Raw genomic sequence first — 20,673 nt, 5'->3', positions numbered from 1 at the left:
CGGGATCACATGTGCTTGTCCAGAACTTGGAATTCTCCTTGCCCCTTCCCTTCTGGCCCCAGGATGTCTTGGAATCCAAACAACTGCAGCAGACATTCGCCAAACGTGTTACAGAGACCTGGGCATTTTCAAGGCTCTGTGATGGCCACCAAGGAGATGCAGGGTACAAAGATGAATGTACAAAGTCATCCCCGGCCTCAAAGAGGTTCTGCTCACTTGGTCCATGTTCTTTTACCAGCAAACATTCCCTGAAGCACCTTAGGTGTCAGGCCCTGTGCTGGGCACTGCAGGTAACGATTGGAATCGGGCATGTTAACAAACGTTAACAAGGTGCTTCCAGTCCCAGCCTGGAAAAATCAGGGGAGCATCACAGAGGGGGTGATGCTTAGCTCAGAAATGAGGGAATAAGTACTTCACCACGTACTACAATATTTCACTTGGTCTAAACCACCATTTGCTCCAGGCCAGGATACAAAAGTAGGACGCACATCTATTCATTATGAAGTCACAATGTGGTGGGGAGGGAAATACGATGTGCTCAAGGCAAAAATAGAAGTCCATGCAAGCACAGAGACAGCGTGGTCTAGGTGAGCAATCAACCCCAAGGGCAAAGGGAAGGTTACAGAGGGGGCTTCCTGGAGGAGGTGATGTCTGAGTGGGGTTCAGAGGGCAAATAGGAATAGGACAGAGTGTTGGGGGGACCGGAGAAGAGCATGGAGACACGAGAGAGTCCAGACTGATGAGGTGGGGAGCAAGAAGCAGTTGGGGCCTAGGGGAGTCTGGTTGGCCAGGGAGCGGAGGGAGCGGAGGGGGCGACGGGCACATGAGCACAGCCCACGGCATCGTGCCCCCGGGACAGGGTGAGTGGGCCAGAGGTCAGGAGCCTCAGGATCCTCAGGAGGGGTTGGAGTCAGGGGAGGATTCTTGGAGAAAGCAGATCACGAAGGAAGGCCGCGTCGGCCTGGATGGAAGAGCAGATCACGAAGGAAGGCCGCGTCGGCCTGGATGGAAGAGCAGATCACGAAGGAAGGCCGCGTCGGCCTGGATGGAAGAGCAGATCACGAAGGAAGGCCGCGTCGGCCTGGATGGAAGAGCAGATCACGAAGGAAGGCCGCGTCGGCCTGGATGGAAGAGCAGATCACGAAGGAAGGCCGCGTCGGCCTGGATGGAAGAGCAGATCACGAAGGAAGGCCGCGTCGGCCTGGATGGAAGACTCTTGGGAGCACAGGAGATACATGCAGTGCAGGAAAGGCCTGGAGGCCGATGTTGGAATGAAAGTGATGCGTTCTGCAGATAGAAATAGGAGCAGCGGGGCAGCCGGGCTAGCCAGGAGGCTGGGGCTAAGATAGCCATCAGGGACCATCTCTAATTCAGCCCCGGGGCCCAAGTGACCCTGCCTGTCACTGTAAGGCCCCATCCAAGGAATGAGGGCTGGTGAAGCCCCAGCTCCCAGGAAAACTCCCTCACCGGCCGGCACCTTCAGGCCTCCCCCAGCTGCTCCCCGCTTTCAGTTCTTATCTCATTTTGTCCATTTATCATATACTCCTCTGTTTTTCTCTCTCGGTTCAGGGGTGTGGATTCTGCCATTCCACCCCCACCAAGGCGACTTCTGGACAGACTTGCATCAGGAGATGGGGCCCTGACCCACAGGCGGCACAATCATGGGCAAGTTGCTTCACCTCTCCAAGTCTCAGTTCTTCCATCTGTAAAATGGCTATAACCCCGACCTGACAGGCTTGACAGGAGGATTTAAGGAAATCATCTATTTAAAATGCCCAACACGAGGTCAGACAAACAATCAATGTTTCTTTATAAATTTATTTTTGGCTGCGTTGGGTCTTTGTTGCTGCGCACGGGCTTTCTCTAGTTGTGATGAGCAGGGGTTATTCTTCGTTGCGGTACGCAGGCTTCTCATTGCAGTGGCTTCTCTTGTTGCGGAGTACGGTCTCTAGGTGCGCGGGCTTCAGTAGTTGTGGCACGTGGGCTCAGTAGTTGTGGCTCACGGGCTCTAGAGCGCAGGTTCAGTAGCTGTGGCGCATAGGCTTAGTTGCTCCACAGCACGTGGGATCTTCCCGGACCAGGGCGCGAACCTGTGTCCCCTACATTGGCAGGCGGATTCTTAACCACTGAGCCACCAGGGAAGTCCCCAGAATCAATGTTGGATAACTGCTAGTTTCCTTCTCCTTGCCTCCCAGGCAAGAAACTTGCTCATTTACTCTAGTTCTGCACAGTGGTTAAGTACACTGACTCTGGAGCCAGACTGCCTGGTTTCCAAGCCCAACTCTGCCACTTACTAGCTGTGTGACCTCGGGCAAATTACTTGCCCTCTCGGTGCCTGTTTTCCATTTGTGAAATGGAGATTATAATAATAGTATGTACCTCATGAGATTGTTGTGAGGATTAAATTAATATATGTCGGGGGCTCAGAGTAGCCCCTGCTGGGGCAGCCACATTCTAGGTGCTAGCTCTCACTTGACTTTGCATCCCCAGTTTCTTGAAAGATGCCTGGTACCTGGGAGATGCTCAATAAAGATTTCTGAATGAATAAATGAAGAGATAAATCAACCCCATGATGCAAGGGAACACCAAGATAGGAAGTCATTGAACACCAATCCGTGAGGAGCTAAGCCACCCAGCAGATTAAGTACTTCTCCCAAATAAACTCGGATAATCCCCATGCCCAGGGTTAATCCACGCTCCTCAGGTCACTCCGGGTGACCACTCCATTTCCCCTCTTCCTACCCGACACTCTCACCCATCTCTTGACTTAATCGAAAGCGGGAAAGAAGAGGAGGCATGTGGGTGGGAGAGGGGAGCAGCGCAGGGACAGTACAGTAAGACCAGCATCCAGGGGCAGGAGAGGGCAGGGCTGGGCACTGGCTGCCCCAGGGATTAGAGTAGGGGATGGAGTGGAGCCAGCAAACAGCCTGGGTCTCAGAACAGAGGAGATTCGTGGATGGGACTGGCTGATGACCAATGACCACGAGCAGCAGGGAGGGCCTTTGGAGGCCGGGCCAGAGTCCGGCATCATCCCTCCAGCCAGCTAGCTGACAGGCCAGCCTCCAAGCCCCGCCCTCCTTGACCTGGAAGCTGGGGGCAGCCCAGACCCTGGCAGCTGCTGCCCTCTCACGGCCACTCCGCAGAGGTGCAAAGCTCCTGTCAACCTAAGAGTTTACGAACTCGATGTACCGGGAGCTGCCTAGAGGCCTGGCAGGCCCTCGGAGGAAATCGGCCTCCCCAGCCCTAATCTTCCGCACAGCTTTAGCTAATCCCCATGAGATTATCGTGCTGCCTGAGGTCCCTCCACACCTTCGCTCCCACTGGTTTCTACTTCCCGTCAAGGCCTGATCCCATCCCCTCCGGACTGCATTCTTAGACTCTGGACTGCCCCTCCGCGCCCCCCTCCCCGCCACTCTCCCATCCGTGTTCTCAGAGGTCCCCGAGAGCTTTCCATAATAGTACTTGCCGCATCACAGCGATTTGTCGATGGCTACCTGCCCTGGAACACTGGGCCCCTCTGGCAGTCTGTCTGGCCTTTCAGCACCAGGCCCAGACTGGCCTGGGGCAGGCTGTTTAATAACACGTGCTGTGAGGACCGGGACTACAAACCAGAAGGGACAGAGCCCTTTGACGCATTTATTTATCAAAACTTCCGCAAACCTGGCCTCATTCACCAACACAAACCATACAACCAGGACACACACTTGGCCTTGGAGAAGGCTGTGAAGTACTCGGAAGGACAGGAAGGAACGAACACAGCTGGGTGGGCTTTGGGTTTCGTTTTTCAGGGGTCTGGGGAGGGCTCTGGTTCCACACCTGGGAAGGTAGAGCGGCAAGGAAGACAATAAATAAAACCCTGAGCCCAGCCTGCTTTGGTGCATGATGGGTGCAGCCCCACACACAGCCCGTAACCGACAGCAAGAGTCAGGAGGGCAGCACCCGGGCAGCTGGTGCAGGCAGGCCAGATGTGCAGCGAGAGGTCCCCTCCAAACAGTCCCAACGCCCTGCAGGGCACGAGGTAAGACTGGGCCAGGCTCCGTAGACCCTAGCCGTCCACGTCTGAAGGCGTGGTCTTTTTCCTCGTCCGAACCTTCAGGGAGCGCGAGGTGCCCTGTGGGGAGAGAGAGCAGGCACCCCGTGAGAGATCCGGGCTGAGGCGGCCACCAGGGCAGCTCACTCCCCTTGTGCCTTCCTCACCACTGACCTCCCGCACCAGCGGCTTCCTCTTGACCACACGAAGACTCTGGGTACGGCCCAGAGGCTTCTCTCGGGGCCGCACTGATGGCTGGGGGACCACTTCTGTGTCTGACCAACACTCATCCTCGGTGTCACTGTCCTGCAGGCCCCCTGACCGGTACCCTGTTGTGGAGGAGAGGGAGGCCGGGAAGCAAAGCTGGGCACGGACACAGTCTGAAGGCCTGGGGCCAGCTGAGCCAGGCTTTCCTCTGGCCCTGGGGGGAGCCACAGCTGGCCTGGAGGAAGCCATCCCTCTCGGGACAGCTCTGGCTTCCTCTGTCCACTCACCGATGGGTGGCCTGCGGTGGGGTACCTGGTCCTCCAGGTAGAGGGGATCCTGGTAGGTGGGGGCGGGGGCATCGGAGATGGTGCGCAGGTCCTGCATGGAGAAGCTCCGCAGCCTTCCGGCCAGTGCGCCCTGACTCTGCAAGAGAGTGGGATCCGCTGCACCACCTGATGGAGGGGTGCAGGGCTCCCGGCAGGAAGGGGCCTCAACCAGGGGAGCTGCCCAGGAAAATCAAGGCTGACCTGCAAGCAATCCCTGGGGCACAGGCCTCAGAACCGAAAGAAACACGGCAACCTCCTAGCCCTGTGCCTTTGTGGCGCCAGCAAGAAGGTAGGGCCTAGGGTCCAAGAGCAGCCACTCACGGTCAGTGTCAGAGCCAGGGAAGTCTGAACTTCCAGCTCTGTGCTCCTGCCAACACCCCACCTGTCACCTCTCGCCCCTGTTCCCCCGGCCTGGACAGCTGCGATCTCTCGGCTCCCTGACAGACAGCTGGACTCGCTCAAAAGGCCCTGGGGGTTGGGGTGGGGATGGGGGAGGGCTGGGGCCCAGGGCACCTTGGTGGCTGCCTGCACAGCAGCCGAGGCGGCAATGTTGAGGCCCCGCTTCCCAAAGCTGAGCACCGTCTCGTAGCTGCGCTCCTTGGCCTGCACGATGTAGGTGTCGATCTCCTGTGGACACGCGGGGGGGGGGAGGAAAGCTCAGGCGCACAGCCCTAGTCACTCCTCTGTGGCCCAGAGAAATCACTGGGAGCCACGCCTCCCAGCCCACCCCACCCACAGAGCACAGGGCTCCCCATCCACTCACCGGATCCTACACCTCAACGATCGGCCGTGCTCCAGCCTCCCCCCACCATGCCCAAACCAACTTCCAGCTGGTGTTTCACACCCCCTAAAGGTCATTCACATGTGTCCCCATTTGATTTTCCCAGAAGAGGAGGAAGGCTAGGCTCTGTCAAGGCCCCATGGCTAAACAGCAGTAGGACTGGGATTAGAGCCTAGGTGTCCCCAGTGTCTTGAGCTGCAAGTCCAGGGCTCTTCGCCTCACACCCACTCCTACACTGCCCGCCCTGCCTCCCGCTGCGGTACCTTCTCATGGCGAGACAAGGATGGGTGGACGAACTTGCGGTAAAGCAGGCTGGCCCCCTTGGTATAGGGCGAAAGCAGCCACAGCACAAATGCCATCTTGATCTCGTAGTAGAAAGGGAACCTGTCAGAGCAGAGCGGGTAAGGTCCACAAGGGAGCCAGGCCAGGGAGGACCACCCCCTCCCCGCAGCCCACAGAACCCCAGTGCCCATACCAGGAAATAAAGATGTCTGTGAAGGTCTCCACTGCCATGAAGAGTGCAAAGACGATCCAGTACATCATCCACCGAACCTGGACGGGGAGGGGCGGGCAGAGAGGTCAGAGGCCAGCAGCTGCGCCTGCAGTGCCAAATCCCCTGTCCCGGGCTGACCCAGCCCCGAGATTCCAGAAAGCCCGTCCCACTGCATTCCCCTGGCACCTGGCTGGCCTTAGAAAGTTGCCTCTGAGAAGCTGCCACTCATTCCTGTACCCACCCCAACAGGCTGCACCCACAAGATCCTGCAAAGAATCCCAAGAGCCCATCCTCCATCCACACCCACTCTGCTCTAGGGTACGCCACCAGATTATACCCCTGGAGGAAAGGGAGGCCAGCTCAGACTCCCCCACCTCGCCAAATCCTACCACACCCCCAAGGCTGTGGTCCCCCCACCTGAACTGAGCCCTCCTGCCCACCCCCGCACTCACATATTCACGAATGTTCTTGGTCTTCACAGCCTTGTAGGAAGCATAAGTTGGGTACAGCATCCCAAACACCAGCCTGAAGAGCAGCCCCCAAAGCAGAGGGAGAGTGTGAGGGGCGCCACTCCCCACACCCCTGCCAGGTGGCGGCCTCCCTCGCACCCCACGTTCGAGGTGGCAGTGCCTGCCCTGTTATTCCCGCTTGGCTTGAACGACCTGCACCTGAGTCAGTGCCCTGGAGGCCACCTCCCCACCCTGCTGTTTACAAACATCCCAAGCCTGCCCAGGCCTGCACGAGTGGCCCATGGGTGCATGATGCAGTGAGAGCACAGCCAGCCACTCCACAAGGTGAGTGGGAGGCAGGCTTCTGAGCCATGAGAGCACCAGGCTGTTCCCTCCCCTGGACGTGCAATCAGGCCCAGGGCCACCAGACCTGGCACTGCCAGGTTGCAGGCAAGGATATTCCAGCCAGGTGAGGAGTAGGACAGAGTGGGGAAGCTGGGGCCAGGATGGTGGGTCACGTGACTGACTGCTCAGATGGGAAGCCGGCACCTGGATTCTCTGCCCACAACGTGCCACATCCTGTGTTTGCCAAGGGGTGGCTGGCCGGCCTGTGGTCCTCCGTCCCACTCACCTGCCTGCAGTACGTGTGTGACTGCAGGGGGTCGCCATCAGCCAAGTAGGCTTGAGTGCGAGGTGACCAGCACACGGTGCCCAATGCCTTGTACAGGCCCGCAGGTCCCTTAAACCTTGCGGTGAATGTCGGAGGGAGGGGAAAGGTGTGACGTAGCTCAGAAAAGCCCCCTTTTCCACCAGACATTCCCAGCTTCCACCCCAGGTGTGGGCTGACATCCAGGGATAGAGAGGGTATTTGAGCGGCCATACTCACACCACCAGGCGACAGATCATCCAGGACACCATCCTGCAGTCTCGGGAGCGAAGGGAGATTCCGCCAGGAAGACGCCCAGAGGGACGCTCACGCCTGCGCTGGGATGGGATTAACAGTGGAGGTGTGGAAACCACAGGGGAGCTCGGGCTGCCCCTTGGTGGAGGCGGAGCCCACCGCCCACTGACTCCTCAGTGCTGGAAGCCTGAAGAATGGGGAGACCAGCGGGCCGGGTCAGGCAGGAACTGAGTTGGGAGCCGGTACCGGCCGGCACGCTCTTCCGCCCCGCCGCTCGGGCAGTTACGCTCCGACCCGCACTTCCTGCCCCGGAGAACCAGGCGTTCAGCCCTTGCCGGGGGCGCTGTGGGTCCCGAGCCAGAGGTGGCTGATCGCAGCCTGCGTTCGTGCGGGTACCCACGGCCCCAGTGTGCCAGGACACCTGCACCGTCCTCGGGGCGGAGTTTGCAACTCACTTGAAAGTTGCACGGAACTGGGCCCTGCCCAACCCCAGGTCTCCGGCGCGTGGCGCAGGCGCAGTGCGGCCGCGGAGGGGGCGGGGCGAGGTCAGGGAGGTGAGAGGCCTGCCCCTTAAAGTGGCGATGCGCCTCCGACTGGTGGATGGGGACCGTAGGTTGAGTAGCCCTCCGAATAGGAAAGATTTGAGGGTAGGAAGCGGAAACAGAAAGGTGCGGACTTCCCTAGTGGTACAGGGGTTAAGAGTCCGCCTACCAGTGCAGGGAACACAGGTTCAAGCCCTGGTCCGCGAAGATCCCACACGCCGCGGAGCAAGTAAGCCCGTACGACACAACTCCTGCGCTCAAGGGCCCGCGAGCCGCAACTACTAAAGCCCGCGTGCCTAGAGCCCGTGCTCCGTAACAAGAGAAGCCACCTCCGTGAGAAGCCCGCGCACCGCAACGAGGAGTAGCCGCCGCTCGCCACAACTGGAGAAAGCCCGCGCGCAGCAATGAAGACCCAATGCAGCCAAAAATAAATTAATTAAATAAATTTTTTTTAAAAAGTGCGACGGGGGAAGAAAGAAATGAAGGAAATCCGGAGTCCACTAGCTCTTCACTAGCTCTTCACTCACTTCACTTCACTCTTTTTCCTCGTTTTCTCCTTCTGTGAAATGGGAATGGGCATGAGATGGGTCGACGTCCCCCGTTAGAGGCTCAGGTGAGAACTAGAAGTAGGTTTGGCTGGGCACCAGCAAATCCGGGTCTTATAGAACTAGGTCGGGAGATCAGTAAGCGCCTCGAGCGCCTCAAAGATGCTGAGGTGACCTAGAGGGAAAGTGGGGAGGACGTGGAGGAGAGAGAACCTGAGGGACTCATCACCCCCATCCCGCTCACCCTGCTGAAGAGTGGGCTTCAGGGTTTGACTTCTCTCTGGGATACCTTTCCAGAGCCCACATCCTTGGGCAGGGATTTGAAAGATTCTGGGTGGAGTCCCCAGCCCCCCATGTCTTCTCTCCCAAAAGTTTGAAATCCCACCTATTTCCGAGACTCAAGAACACAGATATCCCTGAGACCTTAACAGTATCAACGACTGCCATTTTGTAGTGCATTTTTGAGCGCAGAGACTTGATCTTTACAAAGATCCTTTTTTTTTTTTTTTTTTTACCATTTAGGAAATAGGCTCAATGGTGGAAAGTAACTTGCCCAACGGCACCTGATGGCGAACGATAAATAAGTGCTTAGAGGGCTTCCCTGGTGGCGCAGTGGTTGGGAGTCCGCCTGCCGATGCAGGGGATGCGGGTTCGTGTCCCGGTCCGGGAAGATCCCACATGCCGCGGAGCGGCTGGGCCCGTGAGCCATGGCCGCTGAGCCTGCGCTCCGCAGCGGGAGAGACCACAACAGTGAGAGGCCCGTGTACCACAAAAAGAAAAAAAATGCTTAGATTAATCAGTCTTCTGAGGGCAGCCCTGGGAGGGGACAGGGAATGGAAAAGCTCCTCTAGGAGGAAGGTGTGTATCTGGAAGAAGGTGAGAGGCTCAAAAGAAAAGGCTTACAATATTGTAAATCAGCTATACTCCAATAAAAAGTAATTTTTTAAAAAAAGAGAGAAGGCGAACTTCGCTGCTTCTACAGCTTTCCACGTGGGGTTGCCTTCTTTGTACCTCTTCTGCTAGGTGCTTCATTCCTCCCTCTGAAAATGGGGAGCGCGTCATCCCCCCCCGCACCCCACACAGCTTCCCTTCTGCCTCATAGGGCTGAGGTGAGGGTGACAGCAGAGCTGCCCAGAGCGTGGGGGTGGAAAACTTGGGCAGTTATTACTTTCTATTAGAGCTACAGTTAACACGCACCGGCTATCAAAAGGATGGAATAGCTAATGATGGAGGGAAAGGAGGCTTCTTGGGAATAAATAAACACTCAGTGATTATATAGTCATAATTATCATCATCAGTTTTATTGGTGTTGCTGAGTGGGAGAGCTTGCAGTGAAACTGGCCCACAGGAGAAACTCCCCCAAGGCCCTGATGCCTCCCTCCCCGTGCCTAATCACCTCCTCACATTGGCCCTAGCTCCCACCCTAGTTTGGAGGAACAAGAACCACCCAGGGCTAGGATCCCCTCAGGAAGGTCCCGGCCACCATCCATCTCTGGACACAGACATTGTAATGAAGGTGAAAAGTATCCTTGTCTCCTTGGAGCGAAAGGATATGACTGACCCTCTGGACAGCTCAGGAGGAGCAGGGGGTACAGAAAAGGGAATGGACATCCATTCCTCCAGAAGTTAGGGTACCTGGGCTGACTGTGTGCATGTGAGCCTCGGGCCTTTGGTACCTGCTGCAGAACTGCCTCCCCTCCCCCACCTTCGCTGCCTTCCAGAGTCACCTGACCTCAGCATCACAGGCCTCACTTTACCCCCATTCGCTGGAGAGGAGCTCCCCTGTGCCCACTCTAAGCCAACCCAGCTGGGAACGTCTCTCACACGGAGACTCTTGGTCCCGATGACTGTGCTTGGAAAAATCTAAGGGACAAGATGTGAGAGGTCTGCTACTGAGAGCACGGAGGGGCGTGAGGCTGACAGCTGAGGGGGTCACCCTCCTGGGCTTTGGCAGAGTGAGTGAACTCTGCCTGTCACGCCCATTGGTCCTGAGCTGTTGACACAGTCACCCGGTTACACTGAGTTGCTAAGCAGCTCTCTGGACATATGACGACCCACCTCTGGCAGGTGACCAGGCAGGCATACGGTGGGCTCCATTCCCCATGTGCAGAAAGCTGGGCATTCAGGGGGAGAAGTGTCTCCCAACCCTGGCGGGTGCCCTGGGGGGAGTGACAATCACAGCGATGTTTATCTTTCTACTGGGCAGCAGAGTGCCAACATGTCTGGGAGACTCAACCCTCTTTCCCCGGCAACCTCTCCCTGGCACAGCATGAGGGCCCATTCCCCATTTGAGAAAGCAGGAAGGCATTCCCAGGACAGTGTGGCTGGGGGGGTCCCAAGAGATACCTGCTAAGCCAAGAGTGCGTGACTGTGGTTTTAGGAGGTGGAAACCCAAACACATCACCTGTGAGATTCCCTATTGTGAGGAGTGGGCATCTGAGGCTAAAGGGAAGATGTAGGGTACAGGGGCTCTGAGACTGAAGATAGATAAGGAACCCTAATCCACAGACAGAAGGTCGCCCCAAAGATCAACCTTCTCCTCGCCCACAAAGCAGCCTTCTCTGAGCCACCTGGGTATCTCCTAGAGTCCTACAATCAAAAAAAAAAAAAATCTTAGTTCTGTGCCAGACACAGGATTCTAAGCCTTACATATATTAACACATTATAAATCGAATGCATTCAAATCTCATTTTAACCCTCTCACATAGGTAGCATGACTATCCATTTTCCAGATGAGGAAACTGAGATACAAATAGGCGAAGGAATATGGTTGAGACCTCCAAGCTAGTAAGTGGCAGAATCAGGATTGGACAAAGTAGGTTTTATTATTTACTTTACAGAAGGAGAAGCTCAGCTTGGAGAAATCAGTCCACTTGCTTGAAATCTCACACCTAGGGCCGAGGGTGGCAGCGATGACACGTATTTGTCCAGCAGAGGGGGGTGGAGAGGAGACAGACTGCTGAGCTTGTCCTTGGCCCTGCTGGTTGGATTTGACCTGACCGAGGGACAGCCTCCAGTCTCAGCGGGCCCCAAGACAGTGATCTCCAAGAAGGAACACTTGGCCGTGAGTCAGCCTCAGGTGATGGAGACTAGTCACGCTCACCCAGCACCTAAGCGTCATCACCATGAACTCCTGACCCCAGCACTGGCTGACTCTGGGGTGCCTACTTACTCCTCAGAGGGAGGGGAGTAGGGAGGAAGGGGGTCTGAAACTGATGCTGGCCCCCTGCAAGCAGCAGGGACAGACAACACAGCTCTGTGCTGCTCACCATCACCATTGGATACCTGAGAGCCGTCAGTGGGGTGGAAACTTTTTATTTGAAGCAAGTGAATCAGAGCATTGGCCCCAAGTGCACCTGGGCATCCTCCTACCTGGAGGTCCCCACACAGTCTGGGCACAGGGAAGAGACTCCCCGCCCCGTGCCTTCCCTACCAGCCTAACATCTCAGAGCCCTCTATTCCCAGCGTACAGCAGAGGGCAGCAGAAGCTCGGCTGCTCCCACAGGACCCTCCCTCCCTCCCCACTGCCGCACTCAGCTTGCACTGAAAGGCAGTGCTCCTGGGGTGTGCCTCTGTGGTTTGGAGGGGCACCAGGGCCCCCAGGATGCTCTTCAGCCCAGCTCCACTCCTGGCACCTGCCCAGATGCCTCAGGTGCTTGCAGCCACCCTGGCTTGGCCAGCCCTTGGACGCACCCAAAGGAGCCAACACAGCGCAGGGTCCATATCCCAATGGCGGGGCTGAACCAGGGTGTGGTCTGGGGCTGGGGCAGCTACAGGAAAGAAAAGCAGAAAGGCTTTCATCTGGGTGGTCTCCTGTTCACCAGTGAGCTGGATTCAGGGTCAGAGAAGGAAACTCCAGTGAGCACTGAGACAGCGCTGGGAAGAAGGCAGGGTCTGCTGGAGCTGTTGTTATTGCTTCGGGCAGAGGGGCTTTGCCCCCAGGAGGTCAAACTGGTGCCCAGAGGTTGGCACCACCATTCCAATCGTTTTCAGCTGCAGGCTGGGCACACCAGGGGTGAGCAGAGGAGGACAGGTACTCTGTGCCCCTCCAGGAAGAGAGGCAAGGTCATGGAGAGGACCCAGCGCTGAATCTGCATGTGTGCCCATGGAGATGGGAGTGTAGACAGGTGTGTGTGCGTGTAACTGAGGGAGTCTGTCCGTGTCCACGTGTGCGTGCAGAAGGCGGGGAGCGTGGGTGAGTGCACCCGGCAGTATGAAGGATGTGGCCATGGGCTGCAATGCAGAGCATAAGCAGTTAGACAGACACCTGGAGCACCAACAGGAAAGACCAGAGGGTCAGACGGATAAGCTGAAGAACAGGAGGGAGCGGTTCAGCCTCCAGCCCTCCCAGGACGCCTCCGTGGGCCAGAGCATGTGGAAGGCAGCAGAGCAAGGGAGGTGGTGTGGGGTGAACCGGCGTCCACATATGGGAGGGCACCAGGGGCTGGGTTGTCTGGTGCGTATACATGACTTCATGATGATGACCGTGAAAATGAAGTGGCATCCCTGGGCTAGAGTCCACGGTACGGTCCATGCTCACCGGGGGGATGTGTACGTGAGGGCATGTATGCAGGTTGGCTACATGTGTCTTCACACGGGCAAACACGCTGCTCACCCGGAGGCTCCACCCAGCCTCCAGTGCTCCGAGGAACCCAGAGGCCTCGGACCCCCTCTAGGCACTGAGATCCACCACCACATGTCGGTACACAAGTGTCTGTCCCTTGAAGCTGGGGGCCAGGAGCAGCTGGGCGTCCCCAGCAGGCATGTAGCAGAAGGCCCGAGGGGCCTGCACCGCCAGCTCCTGGAACCGCACAAATTTCTGCCGCCCCTCATCCCACTGGTAGATCTGTGTGAAGGAGAAGTCGCTGCCCAGGGCCAGGTAGCGGCGGCCACCCACCAGGAAGGGCTGCAGGGCCAGCGAGCCCCTGGAGGGCAGCGCCTGCACCTCGGAGAAGCGGGTGCCCTCCCAGCGCAGGATCTTGGAGTCGCCGATGTAGCGGCTGAGGCACAGGTAGCTGTCGCGACCTGCGCGGAAGTGTTTCACAGCCTGGGCATCAGGCACCTGGGTCACCTCGCCCTGGGCCACAAACTGCTTCTGGGTGCGACTCCACTGATAGATGATGGGGGCCTGGGAGCTGCTGGACACGATCAGGCGTGGCTTGCCCTCTCCGTCTACAAATTCCAGGTCAGTGTCACGGTGCCAGGCATGCAGGGCCTGCTGGGAGTAGAAGCCGTTCTGGTGCCAGCGGTAGAGGCTGGTGGCCCCCGCCTTGGAGCTGTCAGCCACGGCAAAGTACCAGTCGCCATCGATGCGGAAGGCCTCGAGGTCATTGGGCTTGCGCACGCGCTGAGGGTCGATGTCCTGCAGCTTGGTGAAGCGCGTGGTGTTGGGGTCCCAGTGGTAAATGTAAGAGCCACCAAACAACTGGGCCACCACCACATACAGCTGGCTGTCCACCACCATTGGCTTGCAGTGCACTGCAGAGGGGGCTGCAGGATGGAGGGAAGCGAGTCAGGCAGCGTCAGGGGGCCCGCGAGCCCCTGCCCCACGCCACACCCTCAGAAAAGTGGGTTGGTCCCTTCCAACGGTGGGCGAAGACTAAGTCTCTTTGCTACAGTATTCTCTCCCTGCTGAATATCCACTGGGTGCTCAATGCTTTCTAATTGTCCCACAGCTAATCATCAACCTCAGCATCACCCTCCCTTTGGTCTTGACCCCAAGGTTCAGACATAAGCTGACACTGAGCACAAAGTAGGTGCTGCTAGATATCGACCGATTGTATAACCGTCATGTCCATTGTTGATCTTCTGTTGTGTACAGTCACTGTGCTAAGTGTGACCACATTGCCTCAATGAATCACGCTGAAATACACCCTATTATTTTGTAATTTCACACAGAAAGTAACTGAGGCTCGGAGTCTTAGTGACTTGCCCAAAGCTACCCCACTGGCGAATGTCGAGGCAGGTGAAGGAGAAAGAGTTTGAACGCAGCCACAGCTGGTGACAAAGCCTAGGTAAACAGAGCTTTGGAGCCTTCTGTATGAAAACACAATCCCCCAAGAGCTCCCACTTGTGAGAGGGCTTTTATGTACAAGAACATCTGCACCACAACCAGGTTGCCCGGACCCCTTCTCAGGCACCGGAGTCGTGTGTGGACATACTCTCGCCTCTCTTGGTGTCCCCAGGCATCGCCTCTCCTCTCCTGCTTGCCAGCACTGCTTCACCACCCTCCTCCTCCTCGTGACCACACCTGTTTCCCAAGGGAAGCCTGTGCTGAGCCTCAGGCTCTGGAAGTCACCGCCCTGAGTCCTTTCCACAGCCTTGGTCTGTGCGCCCAGATGCTGATGACTCCCCCAGCTCCTGAGCAGCAGCTTAGACCCTCCTTCCCCCCACACCCACAAGCCTCTCAAACTCTGGCATTGCCAAGACTGAGCTCCATATCTACCCCCAAACCTGTGTTCTTGATTTCAATTTGTGGCTCCACCCAGTCACCCCATCCTGAATCCTGAGAGCCATCCCCAACACTGCCGCCCTCTCCCTCACCCACTGCTGACCAGTCCCTAAGTCCTGTCAACCCTGCCTTCTGCTTTCTCATACAGTTTGTGTAAGATTGGTATTATTTCTTCCTTAAATGTTTGATGGAATTCACCATCTGGCCCTGGAGTCTTCTTTGGGAGAAGGGTTTTTTATGTAACGACTTCAGGTTCCTTCATAGATACAGGGCAATTTAAACTTTCTGTTTCCTTTTGTGTCAGTTCAATCCCCCCTTATTCTACCTCTCCATCCACACTGCTGCTGTCCCAGTCCAGGCTCCAGCTGAAGCCCTTCTGGTGTGCCCACCTGTCTTGCTTCATGCCTAGCACTCTCCACACTGCTCACAGAGGGAATTTTCCAAAATACAGATTGGATTGATTCATACACTCTGCTCAGAACCTGTCAATGGCCTGGTCCTCATCTCTCTCGGGTCTCGTCTGCCACTCTCCACCTTGAACGTTACGCTGTCATCCTGTGAGCTGCTAACTGTTTACACGTGCATGCTCTCACATGCTAAGCTGTTGCACACCCTCTTGACTTTGCTCATGCTGTTCCCTCTGCCAGAACACCCTTCCCACATTTTTTCTCCTAGCTAAATCTCCCTCAGCCTTCTAGACTCGGCTTAAACTCGGTGGATCCCAAACTGAGCTCACTGGCCAATCCTATACCTTCCTTAGTTCTCTGGCACCGTCCAGTTACTTAAGCCAGGATCCTGGACATCACTCCTCCCTCTCCCTCATCCTTCAAGATTCAGCTTAGGCATCTACTCCACCAGGAAGCCTTCCTTGATTGCCCAGGGGAGGCCTCTCCTTTGTGCTCCCAGAGCATTATGGTCATATCTTCCTCCTAACACCTACGTATCATCTGGATGTTATGTGTGTATGCGTCAGCCTCCCCCCAAAGACTAGAAAGTTCTTATGTGCAGAGGCCATGTTTCATCTATCCTTCTACCTATAGGAACTCAATGAACAGGAACAATGGAGCCCACCCCACCATAAGGACCACCGCAACCAGGCCAGGCGCAGATACCTGGGATTCTATCATAGTCTCGAAGCTGCCTTTCAACATAGTCCCACTTGAGGATGGTGCAGGCGCTGGCTCCTGGCTGGGCCAAAGCCAAATAGAGGTCACTGGAGTAAAGGAAGGGCTCGGCCGACACCGCTGGGAAGGACAGGGTCTGGTACAGCACGAAATCTGCAGGGATGGGTCGGGCGCGGGGTGTGGTGGTTAGGGAGGAGGGTAAGAGCTTTCTGGGTGGTGAGGGTTACTCGACTGGCAAGGCAGGGTGCTGGGAGCTTCCCTGGGGAGGCCCAGCCTGATGCCCGAGGTGGGGCACCTTCTTCCTACCTGTGGTGATGCAGTCGAACTCCCGCAGCGGTAGATCCTGCACCTTGTGCTCTTGGAAGCGCGGCGGGCTGGCGCAGTAGATGGGCGCCACCGTGGTGTTGGTGTGTGTCAGCCACTCCACCAGCCACTTCACCTTGCAGTCACAGTTGAGCGAGTTGCCCCGCAGGTCCCTGGATCATGAGGGTAATGGAGGGGCCTCAGAGAGGGACAGGCTCCCAGCTGCTCTGCCCACCCAGGCCATCTAGGTTTTCAGAAGTAGATATTGTCAAGGCTGCTGTTGGTTGCTCATGTGGCGTCTTTGCGCCAGTTAGGAAAATGTTCCCCTTGGGGTGGCTGCAGCCCCGTGGACGTGTGCTTGGCCAGCAGAGTGAAGGCTGAGTTTCATGCCCTACTTGCCTCCTTGGCCAGGTGCCTTTTGCAGTGTATGACGGGCACAACTCTCTGTTGCATCCCAATTCCTCCAAAGCTTCCACAATCCAGGGCTTTTGTGTTCTTGTAGAAACACTGATCAATGACTGTGGCTATGCTATCGGACTTTAACGCAGATTTAAATCAAACATAGCTTTTAAAAGCGCATGTTTTAAAAAACATATATTCATAACGTCTCGTGTGCATTTTAAGAGGGCCCACAGATGCCTTGAAGAACCCCAACTTGAAAGGCTGCCAATCTATATATAACTCAACCTAGCCTTCTCCCCACCCCAAACCCAAACCCTCCCGGCCTGTCAAGACCTTATGATCTTCCCAATTCTGGCTCCCACACCCCTCCCTCCAGGGACGTGTCCCTCTGTGCCATTGTCAAAAGAAGTAGGACTCAGGCCTTACAAGTCACTCAGGATGTCCAGGGGCCGAAAGATGTCTCTAGGCAGCGTCTGCAGGTTATTGTTGGCCAGTGAGCTGCAAGAGAGACCCCTGGGTCATCTGAAGATCGTGACCGAAGCCAAAGGCCACAGGAGACAGGGGGCTTTGGTCTGGTGAACGAGTGTGATGTACTCACAGGTGTGTCAAAGACTTGAGTCCTCTGAAGGTAAACTTGGAAAGTGCCCAGATGTCATTGTTCTCAATGAAGCTGGAGAAAAAGGGAACTTGTCTCAGCCACCAGTCGGGATCCCAGACCCTCGACCAGCTACTTCCCATGCCCCACCTAGATTCCAGCCCATGACCCTAAGACAGGCTTCCATTCTGAATCTGGCGACATTAAGTCTGTGGTGACAGGGCATCCAGGCGGGATGGTTTAGGCAGAGGGATGGATGAAATGACCTTCTGCTTGGGTCCTGCAGTCAGAGGATTCAAGGGCTCTCACCCCCTCACCTCCCCCCAGCCCTCCTCACTCCCCCTCCCCCTCAGCCCTCCTCCCTTCCACTTCCCAATTCCCCTTTCCTTCCCACGCACAGGTACTGCAGGTGAGACAGTCCTGTGAAGGCATTGTCTCCAATCAGTGTAAACTTGTTGGAATTGAGTAACCTGCAGAGACAAAGGTGAATTAGAGCTTCCAACGGCACTGCCTCGCCAGCCCCCAGCGGGCTGCCTCATCCCCGGGCCATGCCTCCCACTCTTGGGACCCCAGCAGAGAACCCCAGAGCAGCCTGGGCGGCAGGTCCAGGCAGGAGCCTGCTCTGGTCCCAGAAGCTCCCAGGGTCCTTATTTGCTCCTAGGGTAAGAACAGCCAGGGGCGGACCTTTCCTGTCAAGCTGGGTGCTTCCCCATGGCTCTGTCTCCCACCCTCACCGCAGCTCTCTCCAGTCCCTCCCAGATGGATGGCAAGTTTGAGGATAACCACATATATTCTCTCCTGCAACTGGGGCTTCAAACATAAACAGCCCCTTTTAGAATTCCAGACCCTCCCGTCTTCCCTCCCTTTCAGTCCCCCAGCCTTTTCTTCAGAACCTGATCCCTGGGGTCACTTGTCTCTAAGATGAGCTCTCTCCCCTGCAGTGTCCACCCTCTGGCACCAGTCTAAGTTATTGCACCCAATTCTTTGGGATCTGCAGCGGAGGAAAGTCCATTCCTAACTGGGCCCCAAATACCCCCTTCTTTGTTTTTGTGGGCAACCTCCATCTTCCTTCCCCAAAACTGCTGGTCCCTGCAACCCTCCTGACTCCCCACTGCTTCACTGTTTGTGGCTCTCCCATTGGAGAGAAAGTAAGGGACACCTGCCTCTTAACCTCCAAAGGCTACTCACAACCTCTCCCCTCTGCCCCTTCCCCTGCCCCGCCCCCACCCCTCCCCGGCCTCCTTCAGCAAGGCTCTGTCCATACAGGAACTGCAGCAGTGGCAGGTGGGAAAATGCTCCATCGTGGATCTCTGAAAAGGCAGCATTCACCAGCGTCCTGCAGGGGACACCTGAGTCAGTACCGAGGGGAGTATGCAGGGACTCTGCTGGGGTGGCACGAGGTGGACAGGGCAATGGTTTCTGCATACCCTCGCCCTGGAAACTCCCCATGTCACCTGGCTCCTCCCCCAGCTTGAGGCTGTCTTTCCCTTCTCACAAGCTCACTGCCTGCCTTCCTCATCATCCTCCCCTACTGCCTCTCTGAGCACTAAGGACCTCAGCCCAAAGAAGGTTCCATTACCCGCACCTTCTCCATCATCCAGACACCCACCGTGTGCTGTTGAGGGATGGGGCACTGGGATGGGGATGGTGGATTAGCATCTTGCTCTCAGGGACCACACAGCCTGTCTAGCTCCTGAGGCCGCTTGCTGCAAGTGACAGGCTGGCTGGCCCCGTGCAGAGTGGCTGGCGAGACCAGTGGCAGGCATCTGCCCGTGCCAGGGCGCTGTAGGAGTGAGTGTATCTCACTTCCACCCCTCCCCCTGCTGCCACCCTTCCCCCACAAGAAACCTTCTGTCCTTGGTGTGACGTCACAGGCAGGGGCCCCCATGCTCATGTAAACAACTCCCTCCCTCCAAGTCCAGAGCCCTGCGCACAGTAGGTCTCATTGATGCTGATGGTGGTGATGATTCGTTCTTGGCCGTAAACACCAGCTTTCCCAGCCACGGCTGCTGAGCCCGCACGACTGCAGAGCTCCCAGCCAGGGCTGATGCCTGAATCTGCAGTCCCGAGGACCCCCTGGAGCCCTCCTGGTCCCCACACTTTGTAGAGGTGGAGCAGGGGTTCTCCCCACCCACTCCCAGAGCAGGTTTTTGCCTTCCTCCCCTCTCAGGCTCTCCCACCCCACCCCACCCCACCCCACCCCAGACGAGAGCACTCACAGAGAGATGACCTCGGAGGGCAGGTTCCTGGGCACTGCCTTAGAGTCCACGCAGAAGGCGGTGTCCCTGGTGCAGGAGCAGCTGGGTGGGCACGGGGGCGTCTTGGGGGGCCTCTTGGCGCCGACTTGCAGCATTAGGCAGAGGCCCAGCGTGGACAGCGCCAGCAACCCGAGCCCCGAGCCCAGCCTGGCCCGCAGCCCCGCCATGCTGCCTGCGAGCTCCCGCCCCACCGCTCTCGGCCACCCCGCGCGGGCGCCACAGGCAGCCGCTGCCGCAGCTAGGGCCCCAGCTGCCCGCTGCGGAGAGCGACTCCTCGGGCCCTCGGGCGCCGGCGGCCGTCCCCTCCCCTGCTCGTTCACGCGAGCCGAGCCCTCGGAGAGATGCAGAGATGTGCGGAGCCCGGGGCGAGCCGAGGGCTGACCGGCTGGGAGTACGCGGACTGCGGCGGGCGGCGGGGGCGCGCTGGGCGGAGCGGGGAGTCCCGGGCGGGGAGTAGCCACTGAAAGGAGTGGTTGCGGCCCTGGCCGCTGCACACCCTGCGGGCGGTCTCTGGGGCCATCTGCTCGTGGCTGTGCGTGAGTGCGTGTGTGCGAGGTCTCCTTGTGCATCCTGCACGCGTGCACACCTGTCTCTGCACGGGCACAGGCACAGGCACATATTCCTCCGGGCAGGCATTTCTGCGCTATGTATAGATCCATGAACCTCTGTGTACCTGTGCGTATGTCTTGGCGCTCAGCGGCCTCTAAGCAGAGTTCATGGGCATGTCACGTGTCCTAAGTGACATGTGTGTATCTGTGTTCACGTCTCCACAGGCTACTAAACAGAATGTGCCTTTGTGTCTGTGGGAGCTGAAAGGGGAAATATCACTGGAGTTGGAATGGGAATGTGTGGAATTCCAGAACATTCCTCACTAAATAACCACAGCCTGTTGGAGCTGGAAACGGCCTTGGACATTTCCAGTCCAGCCCTTTGTTTAACAAACGAGGAGACTGAAGCCCGCATCAAGAGGAAAGTAGCCCAGCTTGATATCACATCTACTACGTGTTGTGTACTCTACTTACTTAATTGCCTCAACAACCTTCTGAGGTCTTTGAGATTAATCCCCTTCTACAGATAAGAAAAGTGAGGCCCGTAGTACCCGAAGAAGAAAGTGACAGAGCAGGGATTTAAATCCACCTGCCCAGCTCCAAAGTCCACAGCCATTCTTCTACACCAGGGGTTTTCAAAGTCTGGTCCAGGGAGCCCAGAGGCCCTTGAGAACCTTCCAGGGAGTCTTTGAGGTCCAAACAGTTTTCCTAACAATGT

General features: G+C 57.0%; 2 protein-coding genes across 3 annotated transcripts; both read right to left on the bottom strand.

Annotated features, from left to right (window-relative positions):
• Positions 1 to 3,625: 3,625 nt before the first annotated feature.
• Positions 3,626 to 7,667, bottom strand: REEP4 (receptor accessory protein 4). 2 transcript variants are annotated; one of them, XM_065878528.1, is made up of 9 exons: positions 7,643 to 7,667; positions 7,173 to 7,270; positions 6,290 to 6,362; positions 5,820 to 5,896; positions 5,608 to 5,728; positions 5,077 to 5,190; positions 4,525 to 4,660; positions 4,205 to 4,359; positions 3,626 to 4,111 (listed from the first exon to the last, which is right to left on the bottom strand). In XM_065878528.1, exons 2-9 carry the CDS (start codon positions 7,202 to 7,204, stop codon positions 4,046 to 4,048), a joined length of 774 nt encoding a protein of 257 aa, XP_065734600.1. In that variant the 5' UTR covers positions 7,205 to 7,270; positions 7,643 to 7,667; the 3' UTR covers positions 3,626 to 4,045. The 2 variants fall into 2 exon arrangements, with proteins under 2 accessions (XP_065734600.1, XP_065734599.1); XM_065878527.1 differs by having other exon boundaries at positions 7,434 to 7,655.
• Positions 7,668 to 12,946: 5,279 nt separating this feature from the next.
• Positions 12,947 to 19,574, bottom strand: LGI3 (leucine rich repeat LGI family member 3). Its single transcript, XM_065879445.1, has 8 exons — positions 19,369 to 19,574; positions 18,414 to 18,485; positions 17,548 to 17,619; positions 17,153 to 17,224; positions 16,981 to 17,052; positions 16,156 to 16,325; positions 15,838 to 16,002; positions 12,947 to 13,764 (listed from the first exon to the last, which is right to left on the bottom strand). Exons 1-8 carry the CDS (start codon positions 19,572 to 19,574, stop codon positions 12,947 to 12,949), a joined length of 1,647 nt encoding a protein of 548 aa, XP_065735517.1.
• Positions 19,575 to 20,673: the final 1,099 nt, after the last annotated feature.

Source organism: Phocoena phocoena, chromosome 6, assembly GCF_963924675.1.
Source record: "Phocoena phocoena chromosome 6, mPhoPho1.1, whole genome shotgun sequence".
Taxonomy (NCBI): Eukaryota; Metazoa; Chordata; class Mammalia; order Artiodactyla; family Phocoenidae; genus Phocoena; species Phocoena phocoena.
Note: the sequence above shows the minus strand (reverse complement) of the source record. Positions and strands in the feature narration are given on the sequence as shown.